The sequence below is a fragment of the Mastigoproctus giganteus genome, chromosome 4 (genome assembly GCF_048544385.1).
Source record: "Mastigoproctus giganteus isolate SK-2022 chromosome 4, ASM4854438v1, whole genome shotgun sequence".
In the NCBI taxonomy this organism is placed as follows: Eukaryota; Metazoa; Arthropoda; class Arachnida; order Uropygi; family Thelyphonidae; genus Mastigoproctus; species Mastigoproctus giganteus.
In genome coordinates, this window is record NC_143578.1 from 121,700,287 (window position 1) to 121,720,507 (window position 20,221).

The following is a 20,221-nucleotide window of genomic DNA, read 5'->3' on the forward strand; positions in this document are numbered from 1 at the left end:
AGTTGATAGGTTGAATAAATTTAAGGAGGAACTGGACAGGCATTTGGAGGGAATGGTGTGATTTTTTTTTTTTTTTTTTTTTTTGGCGGATGCTGCATAAGCTCATACACATGCTTTCTTGCATCACATGCCACTACTACTACTACTACTACTATTTAATATTTCAAAACAGTTCCTCTCTGTGAAGTTTCATTACTCTGTAATGCTCATATGGTCTGCACAGAACCATATGACTGCCATATTTCAACCCAATTCTTGTTTAAAAACTATTTAAACATCACCAAAACACAAAAATATAACTTGGCTCCTGTTAAATGTGGGGTAGCTATTTGCAATATAATCACAAGAAAATACATCAATACAACTAAAAAGTCAGCTTTGATCATTAACAAACCAACATGGCTGCCATTTGTTAATGTTGTTTGCATAAATCTCCAAATGTGCATAAAGTTGAAGATTTATATTAGGAGATATCACACAATCAAACTGTTATAATTAAAAACTAAGTATACCAGTGAATTCTCTGGCTATCACTTATCTATGATGTCACATTTTTCCTAACTTATAGGATTTAACTGAGCTTATCTGAGCCTCCAAAGTTTGACAACAAGACAATGCTATAGCTATGGCAATCAATACAATATAATCATAGGGAATATATGAAAACATGTTTCTGCTAATAACTCAGTCAATGTTGTTTTCCATAGTCATCAAATTTTACCTGGTTATTGAAGAACAACTCTGAAATCCGACCAGACACTTGTCATGAGCCAACAACTCTGTAATCTGAATCTATGATCACTTATCCATGAGCACTGGAAATCTGTGGTGCATGGTTCAGAATCTAAGTTGGTGACTACTAAAACTCTGACAGATAATATCACAGTGTACATATGCAAAAGTACAACCTTTGAAGCAAAAGGAATCATACAGTGAATAATTAGGTAACTGAGATGAGCAATAGTTGAATCAACTGATAGTTGGAATTCTGTCAGAAAAAGTAAGTAGGGCTTGAAGACTGTAAGTGGAAATGGAGATTGGAACAGAAACCTTGTATATGTGTGAAATGAACAAGGAAGTGTTTGGGAGGTTTAGATCTTTTCACAGATAAGTTTGTTCTATTAGTTTGGCTATTCGTGATGTATTCAATAGTAAGAAAAGGTGGGGAGGATGTATGAAGTAATGAAATTTTTGGATATAGCATACACACGGCAAGAATATACTGAGTTTCTTGACATAACGTGGCCTCAAAAATGCCTCCCCATACACACTACTCAGACTCAATCCAGTCACATCTGGCAGAGTAGAGGCAGCAAGATTATACACTAGCTAATCTGGAAGCCTCTCAGAGAGTTACCAATAGGTTCAGTCTGGTGGACTATCTAGCAGCCAGCCTTTGAACATCGTTTTATAGCTGTACCCTCAAAAAAATATACGGAAAATCGGATCTCGCCATGATGCTCATCATAAACTCAAAAGACAATCATACTGCTTGATGGAGGGGGGGGGAATTGTCAGAGCTTTGCCCTAGATATTAATATGGGTTCCTACACTTCAAGCCTCCCATAAGCAAAGTGGTGGTATTGCACCAGTGAATGAGAGTCATCTACTAACATACACAAGTGGCATTCCTCTGTGTAGTGTAGATGCCACACCTTGACCCCTGCTTACATTGGTTCACATCTGGGTGGCCACCTCAAGTATACTAGGTGCTGTATTTCCAGATTTGCATACAGGTGTTATATTTGTACTCGAGGTTACTAACAGTCCCACCATCGTGAAGTTGCATGCAGATGACTGGTTGTTGCAGAACAATCAGATTTCACCAAAATTCAGTCCACTTTTCTCAAGTGTCACCAGAATATCAGTTCCATCAGTGTTTCAGGTAGCAAGCCCAGCTTGTCATATGTGAGAGAATGTCTGCGACAGCTTCAAGGACTATTATGATTGTTACTTGTCCTTGTATATTATTTTATTTTTATATATATATAAGGTTACCTGCATATTATGTTACTTTTTTGTAATTAGAAATTATTCTAATTGTAACTTATTCTATATACAATCTTATGTATAATGCTCCTGACCTTATCTGCCATGGTGGACAAATTTATAATAAAGATTATTTATTTATGAAAATTAAAGTTACTGTATTTGAAAAAAAGGAGATTCTAAAAAAAAAAAAAAAAAAAAAAAGTTTGATATAATTTATATTTATATTTGAAAAAATACATATACAAATTAATTATTTAGTTTTATAACAATTAAATATGAATATTTCAAAATTCAAAGTTTGCAATCATTAATTGAGGTCTCATACGTTACACTCAATCAAAGCAATTAGTTTTCTCTTCTGATCAAAAGCAATATCTCAAACTGATATACAATAATTTCAATATTGTTCAAAAACGGAGGCTTGAAGTGGTGAAACCCATGTTTAGTCTCTAGAGCAAAGTTTCCGGCATCCCCCTCACCCCATACGTCTCCTTCAACCCATGCTTTTTTAACCCAAGCACGGTACTAAGTACTATAGGTTCTAATACCTCTCGTGTTTGGGGTTCACATAAAAAAAAAAAAAAAAACTAGCATTTGTTGACAGGTGCTTTCTGCTTTTTCATTTTGGATATACAATCTTGATATAAGTTTTTAATTGCTGGGGTCCCAATGTGTGAGACTTTGGGGCTTCTATTACTAGAACAATTTGTATATTTTGATGTATATTTCAACTTCCGGCAGGCATCCAAATGTTGGGACAATGCATTTCGAGACTGCATAAAGGACACTGCTTACATAGCAAACTCAGTCTCTTTAAATAACTTGTATTACAACAACAATAGTAACCACTTTAGGAATCATTATTTTCATTACATTTGCTTGTTCACTGAAATTTTAGATCTGGTATTGTCATTAATATGTTTATTTTCTTTATCATCATTCCATAGTCATCTCCATTTTCAAGTTCATTCCTAATACAGTTATAGCTAATTCAGTTATAGCTCAGACACAGCATGGTTTTGTTAAGGGCAGGTCTTGCCTGACCAATTTGATTGGATACTATGAGGTAGTCACAAAAGAACTGGATGCAGGGAATAACTTTGATATTATATATTTGGATCTTAGAAAGGCTTTTGATACTGTTGCACATGGAAGACTGCTGCACAAATTGGAGCAGTGTGGCATTGGAGGCAAATTGCTGCTATGGATAAAGGGATGGTTGAGTGGCAGAAGACAGAGAGTGGTAATCAATGGACACTGCTCAATGTGGTCTAATGTTATTAGTGGAGTTCCTCAGGGTTCAGTGTTGGGTCCGTTGTTGTTTTCTGTATTTATAAATGATATTGATGATGGTATATCAAGCTTAATGTCCAAGTTTGCAGATGATACAAAGATTGGCAGGGTTGTTAAGGACACTACTGACGCTATGCTGCTGCAACAGGATCTGTAAAGGTTGAGCAGATGGGCCAAGAGATGGCAAATGAAGTTTAACATTGACAACTGTAAAGTACTACATATGGGAAACAGTAAACCCAGAGCAACGTATCAACTCTGCGGTACTACACTGACATAGTGTGCATAGTGTTAGGGTCGGGCGCCACCTGTGGTTTCCCACATCTGCGCCATATGTACACTGTGAAGAAATACAGAACACTGTAAATGCCAGAAAAAGTGTAGTGTGTTGAATGTGTAGTTTTGTGTTGGGTTCTGTTGTGTGTCCTGGCATTTGGCCACAGGGCCCCTGGTGGAACCCCACGTTGCCCGCACACACCACTAGGAGGTAGCCAGGCTGCCCATTATTCTCTGGGAGGTCTCCGTCAGGGTCGCCTGAGCTTTCTGAACGGAAACCAATTAAAAAAAAATAAAATAAATAATAATAAAAAATAAATAAATAAAATTAAAAAAAATAAAATTAAAAATAAAAAAAATAATAATAATAAAATTAAATTAAATTAAAAAAAATAAATAAATAAAATAATAATAATAATAATAAAAAAAACAAAAAAAAACCGATGATAATAGTAATATTAAAAAATAATAATAAAAAAAATAAAAATAATAAAATAAAAATAATAAAAAAATAAATAAATAAATAAAACAATAAAAAAATAAATAAAAAAAAATAAATAAAATAAAATAAAATAAAATAAAAAAAATTAAAAAAAATAAAAATAATAAAATAAAATAAAATAAAAAAATTAAAATAAAAAAAATAAATAAATAAAAAAAATAATAAAAAAAAAGTAAATAAATAATAAAAATAAATAAAAAATAAGGTAGAGTGCGGCAATACAGAGTGTATGGAAGAAGATGGGGGATGAAAGCGAGAGTAAGGGGATGTAGGTAAGGGCATCCCGTAAATTGACGGTGGTGCATATTCCCCACCAGGAGAAAAGGGGGAGGGGATAACTCCAGAAGGGTAGAAAAACCACTCAGCGAGAGTGCTGAGTGTGACTTATATTTTGTGGTGGAGTGGTCAAGACCACTGGAGCCTACCAAACCATATGGAAAGTTAGCAGGTAATCCTACTTTGGATGTTCCAGGGTTAGCAAGTCGATGCTGGTAAAACAGTCAAGTAGAGATTTTTTATTTCAAGTTTGAGTAAGTCCTTTACAGGTTTCTATCCCTGGCTTGAGTTGGTTGTAGAGTCCTGCGCCTAGAAAAGAGGTTCTGTGCGTACTCAGTTAATGATTTATAATATTGTTCTTCAGAAATTAGCAGGTACTCCTGTCCTTGAGGTATGTGTTGTAGCCTGGTGTACAGTGTTCCTCGAAGATCGTTATAAATTGGGCAGTTATAAAGAAGATGGTCCCAATCTTCAATTTCTCCACATGTACAGTAGGGGTTATTGATGATTCCCAAGGTAGTTAACTTATGATTTATAGAACCGTGTCCAGTTATAATATATGTACAGTAGAGTCCAGGAGAGAACCAAGGCGGCGACTTTGGATAAACTAGTTTGACATCCGGGATGAATTTCTTAGTTATCAGGCCCTTGTCTGTCTCCTCCCATCTTGTCTGCCAGATTTGTAGTAGCATGGCAGCTAGTTTTTTCTTTTCTTGCTTGCAGTCAGTGCGGGTGTCGATGGTATGTCCAAAGATGGTAGCTGGGATTCCCCGCGACAGGCAGTAGTGCAATCCTCGACGGATAACCTCCAAGTCAAGGGGGAGGACACCTGCAAGAACCTGTAGGGCCGGAGTACTTACTGTGCAACAGGCCCTGGTAATGGCAAGCAGTATATTTCGCTGAATTGTTTCAAGTTTGCAATTATTGCACTATGGTACCAAATCCCGGATCCGTATGTAATAACAGGGAGGAATATAGCGTTATACAGGAGTTTGAGTGTTCTCCGGTTCAGACCCCCCCAGTCACACCTGCTTATTCGGACGATTAAGGCTGCATAATTTCTGATTTTTACTTGAAGGTATGAGAGGTGCGGGAAGAAGGAGAGCTTTGAATCCAGGATGATACCCAGGTGTTTTAGGGAAGTTACCAGCTTGATGGTTTTTCCTTGTACCTTGATCTGAGGTGGCCTTGATATTTGTAGGGTGCCTTTGAGAAGTATGGATTGTGTCTTCTGTGGAGAAATCCGGAGCTTGTGTAGAGTTGCCCAGTCCTGTAAGATCTGTAGTGCCTGATTTCCAGCGGCCTCGAGAGCTGCTCTGGTGTCCGCTGCGATGGCGATGGTAATATCATCTGCGAATGCTTGGATAGTAACAGGGCCCAGATCCAGACCAAGTAACTCATCAAGGACGATGTTCCAGAGGAACGGGCCGAGGACCGAACCCTGTGGGCAGCCTCTGTAGATAGATTTGGTGAGCTTCTGGTATGGCGAGGAGATGGTGATCTTCCTGTTGTTAAGGTAACTTTCTATACACCTGTATAAGTTGGCTGGTATGCGCGCCAATCTTAGCCTGCGAAGAATGCTTGGCCACCAGAGCATGTCAAAGGCCCCGGCAAAGTCAATGGTTATAAGGAGAAAGTACTTGTAATTAGTGTTGGCTGCAGCTTGGGTTATTTGGTAGAGAGCATCCTCTGTGCAGCATGGTACTACACTGACAGTGGTGGAGAATGAAAAGGACCTGGGGGTAATTGTGTAGGCAGATGTGAAGTTCTCTGAGCAGTGCAGACGAGCTGCAAGAGTAGCTCATGGTATCTTGTCAATGATATACAGGAATTTTTCTAGCAGGGATAAGGAGGTGATTATTCCCTTATATAAGGCAATGGTCAGGCCACACCTTGAGTACTGTATACAGGTCTGGAGGCCTCATTTCAAGAAGGATGTAGAGCTGCTGGAACGAGTACAGAGAAGGGCAACAAGATTAGTGAATGGAACAAAGGGTTGCTCTTACGAAGAAAGGCTTAAGTTTTGCAAATTACAGAGTCTGGAGACTAGTCACCGGCGAGGTGATCTGATAGAGGTGTATAAGGCTTTGAATGGTTTGAGCATGCTCAATGCCGATGGGATTCTTCCTCTTGCTCAGCATAATCACCTCAGAAGGCATAAATTCAAATTGAGGAAGGACAGATGTCGGATAGATGTGCGGAAATTTGCCTTTGGCCAACAGGTGGTTGGTTGGTGGAACCGACTTCCATCACTTGTTGTTGAAGTTGATAGCCTAAAGAAATTTAAGGCTCAACTGGACAGGTATTTCAACGAATGGAGGAGTGAAATGGGAGTGGTGTGTTGTGTTTTTTTTTTTGTTTTTTTTTTGGCTGATGCTGAATAAGCTTGCTTTCTTGCATCATATGCCTCTAATGCTAATGCTAATACTTAACATCACTGAGAGTTTTCACATAATCATATATGGCGCCTCCGTAGCCAGGTGGGCAGGAGTGGCAGTGCATAGCACACGCTTCTTGATTAGACCGGCGTTCGAGCCCGTGACCACCAAATACGGAGGATGCGGAAAGGTCAGGGAATGACCACCGCATATCCCCAGAGCAATATGGCCTTAGTTGCTAATGCTCCTAAAAACCAAATAACAAACAACAACATAATCATATATTATCTCTGATGGTATCCACTTCCCATTTACTCTGATTCTGTTGACAGATACTGCAAATATTAAAGGTAACATAACTACTATAGTGGGGGTCACTGCTGACCCAAACGAGGAGTAACTACAACACTTTACTTAAGCAAGAAAACAATGCATATCCTTTGAATTCTTACCTGGAATTGAGATTACATGAAATTACATAATTTTCAGTTACTTGCATGTGGAGAAACAAACAAAAATAAAACTGTCAGGTGTTATTTCATGACATAATAGTAGTTCAGGGTTAATTTGTATATAAATTATTGAAACAAAAAAGTCATAAAAGAAAAATGAAGAAAAAAGTGTCTATAAAGAAAATATTTTCTACATAAATCTATAAAGAATGTGTTCATTATTAAATTTCAATTAATTCACAGTTTATTTCTAGTTAGAATCAGTAATAAGATTAAATCCCAAATTCAAGTCATTGCATATGAAGGGCTGTGTTAAGATAGTACCAAATTCAGGTGCCAGCTCTTAGGGCTGACAAAGTAAATATTTTACTTTTCATGTTGTGGGGTGATGATACAATGAATACAGCATTACTGAGACTTTTTTTTTTATGTAGTCAGTAGGAGCAGCATTTTTCTTGTTTACAAGTCTTGACAAAGCCCTATACATATGTTTCATTTAATTGCATGCTATAATAAAATATTAAATCTACCTTTTCTTTGACATTGAGACAGGCACCAAAATTAAGTAATGTAGTTACGACTTCTGTATGACCTAGTGATGCTGCAATATGGAGGGCAGTCCTTTCTTTCTACCACAGAGGAAAAATAATGCACTGATGTAAGATTTGTAAGATCTTACAATTAAATGGAATTAAATATCATGCATTAAATGAATGAATAATGCATATATAATACACAATAAATCACATGAGCTGGAGTGCTCTAACCAATGTAACAAACAACTTCAAAAACAACCAACAACCTGTCATTCAACAGAAAATGAGGCAGCATATACAGAGATCTCGGCTGGATCAATGATTTTAGCCAAGCATAATATCTCAACAACATACAATTACTCAATGGTCTACCTAAGCTAACCCCACTCTCTCCACACAAACTTCATTTAAGATCCCTTCATGGCCAAGAATCAACATTAAGGCAAACTGCTGCTTTCAACCATCCACGATACTCAGTTATTGACTTCAGTTAATAATTGAGGTGCCACACATACACAGTGCAATACTGGACCAACTAAAAACAGCCTGCATAACCGTTTGTCTCCAGCTTCCTAGAACTTCTACCAATCATATGAAGTCACATTTAAATCACAAAAAAATTTTTATATAAAAGGTATAAAGGGTCCTTGCCACTTGTCTGCACTATGCAGAAAACTTTGTGTACTTCCATACTGTAACGCCCAAATCCCTTTCTTCATTTACATTCTTATAATTTAGCCCCACTAAGTGTAAATTATTTTGAGGTTGCTAGTTCCCCAACTTAATATATTAAAACATAGCTGCCACTTTTATGACCTTCCTTGAAGCTTATCCAAGTTGTTCTGAAGGAGCAATACAGCACTCATCATTAACCACTTACATCACCTGCAAATTTTGACAACATGCTTTCTATTACTTTGTCAACATCATATAATAAAATCAGAAACAACAATGGGCCTATAACTGATACTCGAGGGACACCTCTTCTAACATTAATGTAATCTGAAGAGTAAGCATTAATCACAACCTTCTGCCCTCTGTACTACAGCTACCCTGCAATACATATATGAATCTTACTGATAATCCCAACACATTACAGCTGTGCATTACAGGCTCCGAAAAAATTATAAGTGTTTGCCTTTTTATTTACATGATTGTTATTTTATATTGTACTTAATACGTAGTCTTACAGCTATAGTTACGCTGATTATTTTTATTTTAATTTAGATAAAGCGTTTTTGTGGATTTTACTTAATATAGGTAAAACCGTTATTTGGTTCGAATCTTGCAGCCATTGTTTTTGTATATAGTGGTAGGAAATTCAAATTTTTAATTGACGTAGCTAGGTAGCTCTAACACATAATTATATAGAGTAATATGCTTCACTGTTTCTATTAGATAGTTTCTATTCAAATACTATTGACATTTAATTTATTGATTTTATTAATTTAAACTACCATGCCCCAAACTAGAGCAGCAAAGCAACGGGCACAAAGTGGCAGGGGTGCTGTGACTTGGGGGAGAACTGAGGGGAGCGATTCTCCAACGCATCACAGCCTAAAAAATTGTGCAACTTGTGAAATGTTTGCCGAACTCTCTGGAACGGAACATGATATTAACATGGGGGATGTCTTTGTGTGTGCGCGATGTAAGGAGTGTAAGGAAATCAGGCGCCAACTCAGAGTTGTTATGGGCCTATATGAGAGTTTGAAGGACAGGGTGGATGCTCTCGAAAGATCTAAATTGAGGGGCCCATCAGGCTCTCAGCTGCCCACATCAACGCCAGAGCTTGCACTTGGTCATCGCGACAACCCCCAAGGCAGAATGCGTTGGTCCCACAGGAACTAGTAGTTGTTGGTGACTCTATTGTCAGGTAAACGGGGGATATGCTTTGTTAAAAGGATAGGTAGAACAGGACCAGGGTATGTCTGCCAGGGGCAAAGGTTGATGACGTTGTAGAGCGGATATCATCTTTTAAGGGCACAAAAGGTGATATAGTTGTACATGTTGGCACTAATGATATCAAGAGTAGGAGACTGGCAGAATTACTTAACAAGTACAGGTCACTGTAGAAAAAAAGCCGGGAATTAGGGTTGAATTTGAAAGTGTCTGCAATTATGCCCAGACACGATAGGAGGGAGTATATGACGAGAGCCTTGTCGATCAATTCGGCCCTGGAAAGATTGTGCAAGGCTCAAGGGATAGAATTTTTTTCAGCCTGGTCTGTACTTGTTAACAGGAGAGACTGCTTCTACAGGGATGGGATACACTTAAATAGAAAGGGTGCAAGAATATTTGCTGATGCTATCGAGGCAGTGTTAGGTGGGTTGGAAAACTGCTAGCTTAGGGGGATACAAAGACTAATAGTTTAACAGTAACCGCAGGCAGAGGTGAAGGTGATTCTTGCACAACTTCTATTAGAATAAGAAGCGATCTGGAGCAAGGGGTGTTGGGGGTTTCAGGGATGGATGGCAGTTATCACGAAATAGGTGGGTATATGGGAATAGGCATAGGAGCATTATGCTTGCATGTATACCAATGCTAGAAGTATAGTAAATAAATTTGATGAATTTGAAGTGTTGGTCAAGACATCAAAGGCAGATATTGTTGGGATAGCAGAGACGTGGTGTCATTAGGGTTGAATTTGAAAGTGTCTGCAATTCTGCCCAGACGCGATAGGAGGGAGTATATGATGATATAAGATATTCCTTATATCACACAGATATAAGGAATGCAGAACTGGAATTTGGGGAGTACAATGTGTACAGAAAGGATAGACAGGACAGAAAAGGAGGAGGTGTTATGCTGTTAATTAAGAAAAACATAAAATCAAAGGAAGTGCACCCAGTTAATATAGATGAACAGTGCACTGTTGAGTCAGTTTGGTGTGAGATAAGCACTGCGAAAGCAAAAATAAGAGTAGGAGTGTGTTATAGGCCTAATGACTCGAATGAGTACAATGAACAATTGTACAGAGAAATAGAGTGGGCCAGTAAATCAGAATGTCTTATAATGGGGGATTTTAACTTCCAGATATTGACTGGAACTTGTGGGTTGGTCACTCACACACTAGTCAGACTTTTGTGGATTTATTGGATGATTGTTTTCAGCAGCAGCATGTTCGAGAGGCAACCAGAGAAAATAATACTCTTGATCTGGTTATCAGCAGTGATCATTCGTGTATTAAGAATTTGCAGATAAAGGAAACACTAGGTGGCAGTGATCACAGTGTACTGATGTGGGATTTATTTAGATATAATTACCATCAGGGGTAGGGGAAAGGTTTTTGCTTCTGCAAAGGTGAGTACAGTGGGATCAACTGACGATGTTACAAACAGTAAATTCTAAGTGGAAAGCATTCAAGGAATTAATCGTGGATGCTACTAAAAGTTTTATACCTATTAAGAAATATTGTTCAAGGTTTAGGCCTAAATGGTTATCAAATGAACTAATGAGACTCGTGACTGAGAAGAAAAATGCATGGGATGCATATAAATTATTAGGCGACGCAGAAGCCTATGGCAGATATAAGCTAGTCTGTAATCAGGTCACAAAGGAGGTTCGGCAGGCGAAGGCGGATTATGAGAAATCTTTGGCAAAAGATGCTAAGAAAAACAGCAATGATTTCTTTACTTATATAAACTCTAAAAGGAAGGGGATGAATCTGATTGGTCCACTTGACATCGATGGTTCGACTGTTCATGATCCTGCTCAGATAGCAAACAAACTGAATGAGTATTTTGCATCTACATTCACACATGAGGAATTATTAAGGTTTGAAAATGGCAGAAGGTTATCAAATTGTAGCAGTGTGCTTAATGATTTTGTAATAACTGAGAGCAAAGTGGAGGAGAAATTGCCGCCTCCTTTAATATAACTATCCAGTTATATTAAAGGAGGCGGCAAAGCAACTAAGCAAACCCTTAGCCATAATTATGAGAACATCCTTGGACTCAGGGGAGGTTCCCACGGACTGGAGATGTACAAATGTATCCCCAATTCACAAAGGTGGATCGAAGGGTGACAGGAGTAATTACAGACCAGTTAGTTTAACTTCTGTTCCGGGTAAAATAATGGAGTCACTTGTTAAAGATGCATTGCAGGATCATCTAGACAAGACTGCAGCAATAATTCAGACAGCATGGGTTTGTTAAGGGAAAGTCTTGTCTGACATATTTGATTGGTTATTATGATGTGGTCACAAAGGAACTGGATGCAAAAAATAATTTTGATATCATATATTTGGATTTCAAGAAATCTTTTGACACTGTTGCACATGGAAGACTACTGTACAAATTGGAGCAGAATGGTATTAAGGGTAAGCTGCTACAATTGATAAAAGGATGGTTAAGTGGGAGAAGACAGAGGGTGGTAATCAATGGGTGCTGCTCTTCGTGGACTAATGTTATTAGTGGAGTCCCACAGGGTTCGGTGTTAAGTCCACTGTTGCTTTGTATATTTATCAATGATATTGATGAAGGTATATCAGGCTTAAAGTCGAAGTTTGCAGATGACACAAAGGTTGGCAGGGTTGTTAATGACAGTCATGGCAGTGTGCTACTGCAACAGGATCTAGATAATTTGGGCAGATGGGCTAAGAAGTGACAACTGAAGTTTAATCTTGACAAATGCAAAGTACTGGATATGGGTAGAAGTAATCCCAGAGAAACATACCAACTGTGTGGTACTACACTTAAGGTGGTAGAAAATGAAAAAGACCTGATAGTAATTGTGCAGTCAGATATGAAGTTTTCTGAGCAATGCAGACAGGCTGCCAGGGCAGGTCATGGGGTTTTGTCAATGATATATAGCAATTTTGCTAGCAGGGGAAAAGGAGGTGATTGTCCCTCTGTATAAGGCAATGGTCAGGCCACGCCTTGAGTACTGCATACAGGTCTTTAGGCCTCATTTTAGGAAGGATGTAGATTTGCTTGAGCGTGTACAGAGAAGAGCAACAAGATTAGTGAGGGGAATGAAGGGATCCTCTTACCAATGGAGGCTTAAGTTCTGCAAATTGCAGTGGCTGGAGACTAGGCACCTGCACGGTGATCTGATTGAGGTCTATAAGGCCTTGAATGGGTTGAGCACGCTGAATTCTGATGGGATCCTTCCACTTGTTCAGATTACGAACCTAAGGGGGCATAAATTCAAATTAAGAAAGGCCAGATGTAGAATAGATGTGCGGAAATTTGCCTTTAGCCAGCGGGTGGTTAATTGCTGGAACAAACTTCCATCTGTCGTTGTGGAAGTTGATAGGTTGAATAAATTTAAGGAGGAACTGGACAGGCATTTGGAGGGAATGGTGTAATTTTTTTTTTTTTTTTTTTTTTTGGCTGATGCTGCATAAGCTCCTACACTTACTTTCTTGCATCACGTGCCACTGCTACTACTACTACTACCTATGGGATTAGAACTCAGGTCTTTTCCACCCAGTGTGGGAAGGAGGACGATTCTATCAACTGTGCTATCTACGAGGGCTTCAGGTAATCATAACATCAAAACCTTCCCCTTCTACCGACATAACAAGTTCTACTATTGCATCGATCGATTTTCTGCCAGTTTGACCATATTTCCTGAATGAACTGAATCTTCCCAAAAAAATTTTCCACACAAATTTAACGCTGATAGTTTTACTTCTTTCAGCGATAAAGCCATGATCCTGGTATAGTCTACAATTGAAAAATGTTTCGATGCCTCCATTACTTTAATAGATTCGGAATCAATTTTTTCCAAAATCCATTGTAACGATTTTCTGAAGTAATGAGTTTTAAAGGTGATTATAATGCCTGAATGAAAGAAGTTGTATTAACCTAGTACAACTGTAGTGATAGGAACATAACTTTTGTTTGACTTAAATCTTTCGGATGGCCTGTTGTGCTATCCAATAGATAAAACTTTGAAATCTATATTTTTCCACAAGTTCAACAAGCACAAGTTCAATAGCACAGAATGTAACATGGGATTTCCCAACAAAATAAAATATAGGGATTTCTTAATAATTTTTTTTTGACTAGCGCATCAACAGAGGGGATTCAAAAAAAGTGGAAATGTTGAAAAATTACATCCAACATAACAGCAGGGTTTCCCCCGCAAAAAACTTCAAAAATACCCTAATATGCGAGGTTAACCGGAATTCTCTAACCTCATTTGAGCGAAACCATGCTATATAAGTACAGTGTTGTGTGAGGATTGTCGCAATTTATCAATCATGTTAGAGCGAAACTGTGTTGTAGAAGTGCCGTGTTATACGGGGGTTGCTTGTACTTAATACAATACTAATTGATATAATTTTTTAAATATTGTAAATAATTAAAATTTACCAAAAACTCACTCAGTTAAATATATATGTATCAAAAATGTACCAGTTTACTAAGAGCACTGGAGCACATCTTTGCACCATTTAGAGACAGAGACAAGAATTTAAAAAAAAAAAAAAAATTAATTAAATATATATATATATATATATAACATTTGTAAAGGAATAAGAGAAGTTTACCTCAATATGATACGTAGAACACTTCTGTATGATACTCTCCAGAAATTAAAACGAAAACAATTTTTAAAAAAATTGAAAATTTTACATACAGTAAGAAATAATTAACAATAATTAAAAATCAATTTAATGTAATTAAAAAATTAATTTAATGAAAATAATTGCAAAATGATTTTCCTTCCTGAAGCTGACAATGCTTTTCAACCATATGTTGTAATCACAGGAATGAAAATTACCAAAAGGGGTGAGCATGGAACTTAAATAGGGATTATTTGTCTTCGCGCATGTATATAAAAGACCATGAGTCAGAGATTAGATATGGCCGGCAAACATTAACAGAATTCTCCTGTAATTTAATTTCGACAATTTCTGCAATTAATAGTCTCGTATAATTACGTTAGACACTAAGTATTTTGGCCTCATTAAATAAAAAAGTATGTTTTTCATTAATGGCATGAAAGGCTAATTCTGACACTGCTGAACGAGAAGCAAGAACTGAGGCCGCGTGTTGATTAACACGAAAATTCGGTTATAACTGAGGCCTTGTAGAACACTGATAAGATGAGTCGCAATCACCACAAGAAATGTTGTATACTAGGTCATTTATTTGTGTTGCGAACGAGGAAAGGACTGAGCGATTGTTCAGTATAGCATGTAATTTCCATATTGGCCTGGCTACAATTTTAAATTCAGTATCTTTAAAGAATCTGTTAAGTTGTTTGTGCCACTGTTCAACATATGGGACAGAAATAAAGTATTTTTTGATATTACTATTTGTTGGTTGGTGTATTTGTTCGTATTCTATCCTCAGCTTGTACCCTAATTCTGTCTATTGTAGCAAGCGGGTAAGCCATGTTTTAGAATCTGCTGGTTAATATGGTTAATATTTGTATTTCTGGGCCCAAAGCAGATTCCGTCCGTCATTGGATATTTATAAGCATTGAGAAATTGATTAAAGATAATCGATCTTTTGTAGGTTTGCGACAGATGTTAAATTGGATTTTATTTGCATCCCGATTAAGCTTCAAATTCAGAAAATTTAATGACTTAGTATCCGTATTCCCCCCTCTCCAATGTAAATTTGTGTCTAGAATGAATGTTATTAAATGAATGTAAAATGTCTTGGATAGTGCTACTATCGGTAATGACTAGAACAACGTCTAAATACCTCCCATAATATGTGAAACGGGGTAGAAAAGGCGTAAAATGTATATGTTCAATTGTTGAGAGATAGATCTCCGATATTAGGCTGCTCAGGCTTAATCCCATTGGCAAACCAAAAATTTGTTTGTATACTTTGTCTCGAAAGGTGATATAGTTGGCTTCAACTAAGAGTTTAATAAATTAAAAATTTCTTTAATAGGAAGCTTTGTATAATTAATTGGTATCGAGTTATTTAACATATCCCAAAGAATATCTAATGTGTATTCAACGTTTACATTTGAATATAACGAGGTAACATCTAGTGAGAATAAATTATCATTACTGCCAAGTCTACAGTCCTTAAGGTTATTAAATAATGTATAGTAGTTCTTAATCCCAAATCGTATCGCCTGTCTAAAGGGTTTTATAATGATATACAGTAATACCCCAACTTACACTACCCCGACTTACGCGAACTCTGAGTTACGCGGTTCTTGATTTTTTCGTTTGATGTATATCTAAAATTAGCTTACCAGTGATTTGGAAGTCAAATTATAAAGCTTGGGTGACAGCTTCAGTTTTTGAGGACTGGTTTGGTCACCACTTCATACCCGAAGTCGAACGTTATTGCAAGTCTAAACAGATTCCATTTAAAGTGATGCTTTTTATTGACAATGCACCCGGTCACCCTCCTGCCACCCTAATTAATTTCGACCCACGTGTGAAAGTTGTGTTTTTGCCTCCAAACACAACCAGCTTGCTTCAACCGATGGACCAGGGAGTCATCAAAACATTCAAGGCTTACTACTCGAGGCATTCGTTTGCACATCTGAATGAAGCTATGAGAAAAAACAGTGAGATATTTGTTAAAGACTTTTGGAAACAATTCAATGTTTTACATGCCTAAGAATCATTGAAGAATCTTGGGATGAAATTCACAAAAAAACATTGAATGGTGTCTGGAAGAAACTTTGTCCATTTTTTTTCAAAAACGAGACTAAAACAACGCCAGAAACTGATCATATCACTCATGTGATAGAAGTTGTTAATGTTGCCAGGCAATTAGATTTGGAAGTAAATGGTGATGATGTCAACGAGCTGTTGGATTCACATAGTCAGGAGCTGACAATGAATGAGCTCATAGAGATGCGTGAGCAAAACGTCACTAAAGTATCCGACACTTCAGACCCAGTTCCACCAGAAAAGCACATGACAATTGCAAGCTTGACAGGTCTCAGCTCAATTGAAAACGGCTTAAAAATTTTAGAAAACAGACTCTAACGAAGAACGCGTTATAGCTACAAAGCAAGGAATAAAAAAATTATTAGCTTGCTACGAAGAAATTCTGCGTGAAAAAAAGAAGGCGCTGTGTCTTCAGACGAATTTGTTAGATTTTATGAAGCCATCGACATCGAAATAACTTTTTTACGTTACTCATTTATTTTTTTAATACATATTTTGTATTAATATGTATAAAGAACTGCAATTTTATTAAATATTTTTCTTCTAAACTAGTGTTTTTGTTAGTCCTTGGTCCCAATTAAACAAAATTTATATGTATTTATATGCAAAATTGTACCCCGACTTATGCGAATTCGACTTAGCGATTTTCGTCAGACCCACCTATCGCGTAACTTCGGGGTATTACTGTATACGTGTATGGCCAAGGATGAATTTTTTTTTGTTAAATTAATTTTGTACTTAATTTTTAATTGCATTAAATTGATATTTAATTGTGTTCATTTGACTTTTAATTATTGTTAATTATTTCTTACTGTATATAAGATTTTGGATTTTTTAAAATTGTTTTCATTTTAATTTCTGGAGAGTATCATACGATCATATGAAAGTGTTTTACATATCATATTGCGGTAAACTTCGCTTATTCTTTTACAAATATTGATGTCAATGTAGAACGTATTGAGCATTATAGCTCTGGTTTATACTATATATATATATATATATATATATATATATATATAATATAAATAAAAATAATAGGATGTATTGATAAAACTGAACGTTTAAAAACAACGAAAAAGTTATTAATTTATTTAATCGGATTATAGATTCGGGACATAACTAGTTATAGCAGAAATACCCAGAAACCATAATGAAATATAGACAAATTTGATCAATGTATTGAGTAGGGTTGCTGATCTGTCAAGTGTAATTACAATGGAATAAATTGCGAATGCCTGCAAGGTAAAAGCAGAGTACCTGAAATTAAATAAAATTAAGATTAACTTAAAAATAACATAAAAATAATAAAAATGGTACCTAATGCTGTAGGTACCATCCTAGAACTTTAACTGCATCATCCAAGGGTCGGCAACCAAAACAGTAGGAGCCACAGCAATAGGCATATCAATATACACATATTGTATATATATATATATATGTATATATATACATATATATATATATATATATATATAAAATTTTTTTTCCCCCTATTAGTTTTGGCATCTCGTGTTCTTTACATATCCATCTGTTAGCACTTTTTTTTTCCCTCTCACATTATTACTTCAACCTTAAATATATATATATATATATTGGATATATATATGTGTATATATTTTTTTTAACTATTGGATATATATATTTTTTTTTTTTTTAGGGCACGCTAGGGGGCCTCAGAGAAGAAGAAAATAAATGGGCTGTGTCAGGAATTCTGAGGATATTGCAGACATGGTGTCACTCAGACATAGGGATTTAGAATTTATGTACAGAAAGAACAGACAGGAAGTGTTTTAGCACTTTTCATGCTAGATTTGGTCCTTTTTTTGTTCATCTAGTGCCTTCTCATTGTATTGTGTGCTTAGGCATTGTTTTGCCACTTTTCAGAATTTCTAGTGCCATATCTGATGAATTTCTTTATTTTTTTTTTCTAAAAATCTAAAAATGTGCCCTTTTAAGCTGATGGACGAAATGGAAAGCTTTTTTTTTCTTTTTTTTTTTTTTTGGCTGATGCGCAGATTCAGGGGAGGTCCCCATGGACTGGAGATGTGCAAATGTATCTCCAATTCACAATGGGGGCTTAAAGGGTGACACAAATAATTATAGACCTGTTAGTTTAACTTCTGTTCCGGGGAAAATAATGGAGTCACTGGTTAAAGAAGTGATGGATCATCTAGACAAGACTGCAGTAACAGTTCAGACACAGCATGGGTTTGTTAACGGTTTGTTAACTGACCAATTTGATTGGATACTACGATGTGGTCACAAAGGAACTGGACGCAAAAAATAATTTTAATATCATATACTTGGATTTCAGGAAAGCTTTTGATACTGTTGCACATGGAAGACTGCTGTATAAGTTGGAGTGGTATGGCATTAAGGACAAGTTTCTGCAATGGATAAAGGGCTGGTTGAGTGAGAGACAGCAGAGAGTAGTACTAAATGGACATTGCTCTATGTGGACTAATGTTATTAGTGGAGTCCCACAGGGTTTGGTGCTGGGCCCATTGTTGTTTTGTGTATTTATTAATGATATCGATAAAGGTATATCAGGCTTAATGTCCAAGTTTGCATCTGATGATACAAAGGTTGGTAGGGTTGTTAACGATAGTAAAGATAGTATGCTATTGCAACAGAATGTTTCTGTTGTTGGTTTAGGGATTTATTAGGAGCATCGGCAACTATGGCCATAGTGTGCCAGGCTGAAACAGGATCTAGAAAAGTTATGTAGATGGGCTGAGAAGTGACAACTGAAGTTTAATATCAACAAATGCAAAGTACTGCATATGGGTAGCAGTAACCCAAGAGAAACGTACCAACTGTGTGGTACTACACTCAGGGAGGTGGGGAATGAAAAAGATCTAGGGGTAATTGTGCAGTTAGATATGAAGTTCTCTGAACAGTGCAGATGGGCTGCCAGAGAAGGTCATGGAGTTTTGTCAATGATATATAGGAATTTTGCTAGCAGAAACAAGGATATGATTATCCCTTTGTATAAGGCAATGGTCAGGCTACACCTTGAGTACTGCATAGAGGTCTGGAGACCTCATTTTAGGAAGGATGTAGAGTTACTATAACAAGTACAGAGGAGGGCAACAAGATTGGTGAGAGGAACAAAGGGTTCTCTTACCAGGAGAGGCTGCCCATTAGCTTAATAGGCTTAAATTCTGTAAGTTGCAGCATCTGGACACTAGGCACCTGCGAGGTGATCTGATTGAGGTTTACAAGGCCTTGAATGGTTTGAGCAGGCTCAATGCTGATGGGATACTTCCTCTTGCTCAGATTAAGAAGCTGAGCGAACATAGATTCAAATTTGGAAAAGACAGTTGTAGAATAGATGTGAGGAAGTTTGCCTTTAGCCAGTGGATAGTTGATTGCTGGAACAGACTTTCATCAGTTGTTGTGGAAGTTGATAGCTTAAATAAATTTAAACTGAACTAGACAAACATTTGGAGTGACTGGATGGGTCAAATGGGAAGGTTTTTTTTTTTATTTATTTATTTATTTTATTTATTTTTTTTTTTTGGCTGATGCTCTATAAGCTTGCTTTCTTGCATCATATACCTCAACCAATGCTAAATGCTAATGATGCTTCCTTGCATCATATTCCTCTACTAATGCTAAATGCCAATGATGCTTCCTTGCATCATATTTCTCTACTAATGCTGATATTTTACAGGGAAACGACATAACCCTGTGGTTATGTTGTTAACACTGAACATAGAGCACAGCTGCATGCTATGGCATTTTTAACACTGTCCAGTACTAAATTGCAAAGTATCTTATAGTTACAGGAGTTTAAGAACCTATGGGCACCGCTCTTCGTGGACAAGTGTCATTAGTAAAGTCCCCCAGTGTTCGGTGTTGGGCCCATTGTTGTTTTCTATATTTATTAATGATATTGATGAAGGTATATCAGG

At 36.8% G+C, this 20,221-nt stretch overlaps 1 protein-coding gene across 1 annotated transcript in view; it reads right to left on the bottom strand.

The window, feature by feature from the left end:
• The window catches only part of LOC150087031 (uncharacterized), a 346,277-nt gene that overhangs the window by 136,661 nt on the left and 189,395 nt on the right, over positions 1-20,221 (bottom strand). The window contains exon 9 of the mRNA XM_090371763.1: positions 7,700-7,798. Within this exon, the coding sequence (XP_090227889.1) occupies positions 7,700-7,798 (99 nt within the window). The remainder of the gene's footprint in view (positions 1-7,699; positions 7,799-20,221) is intronic.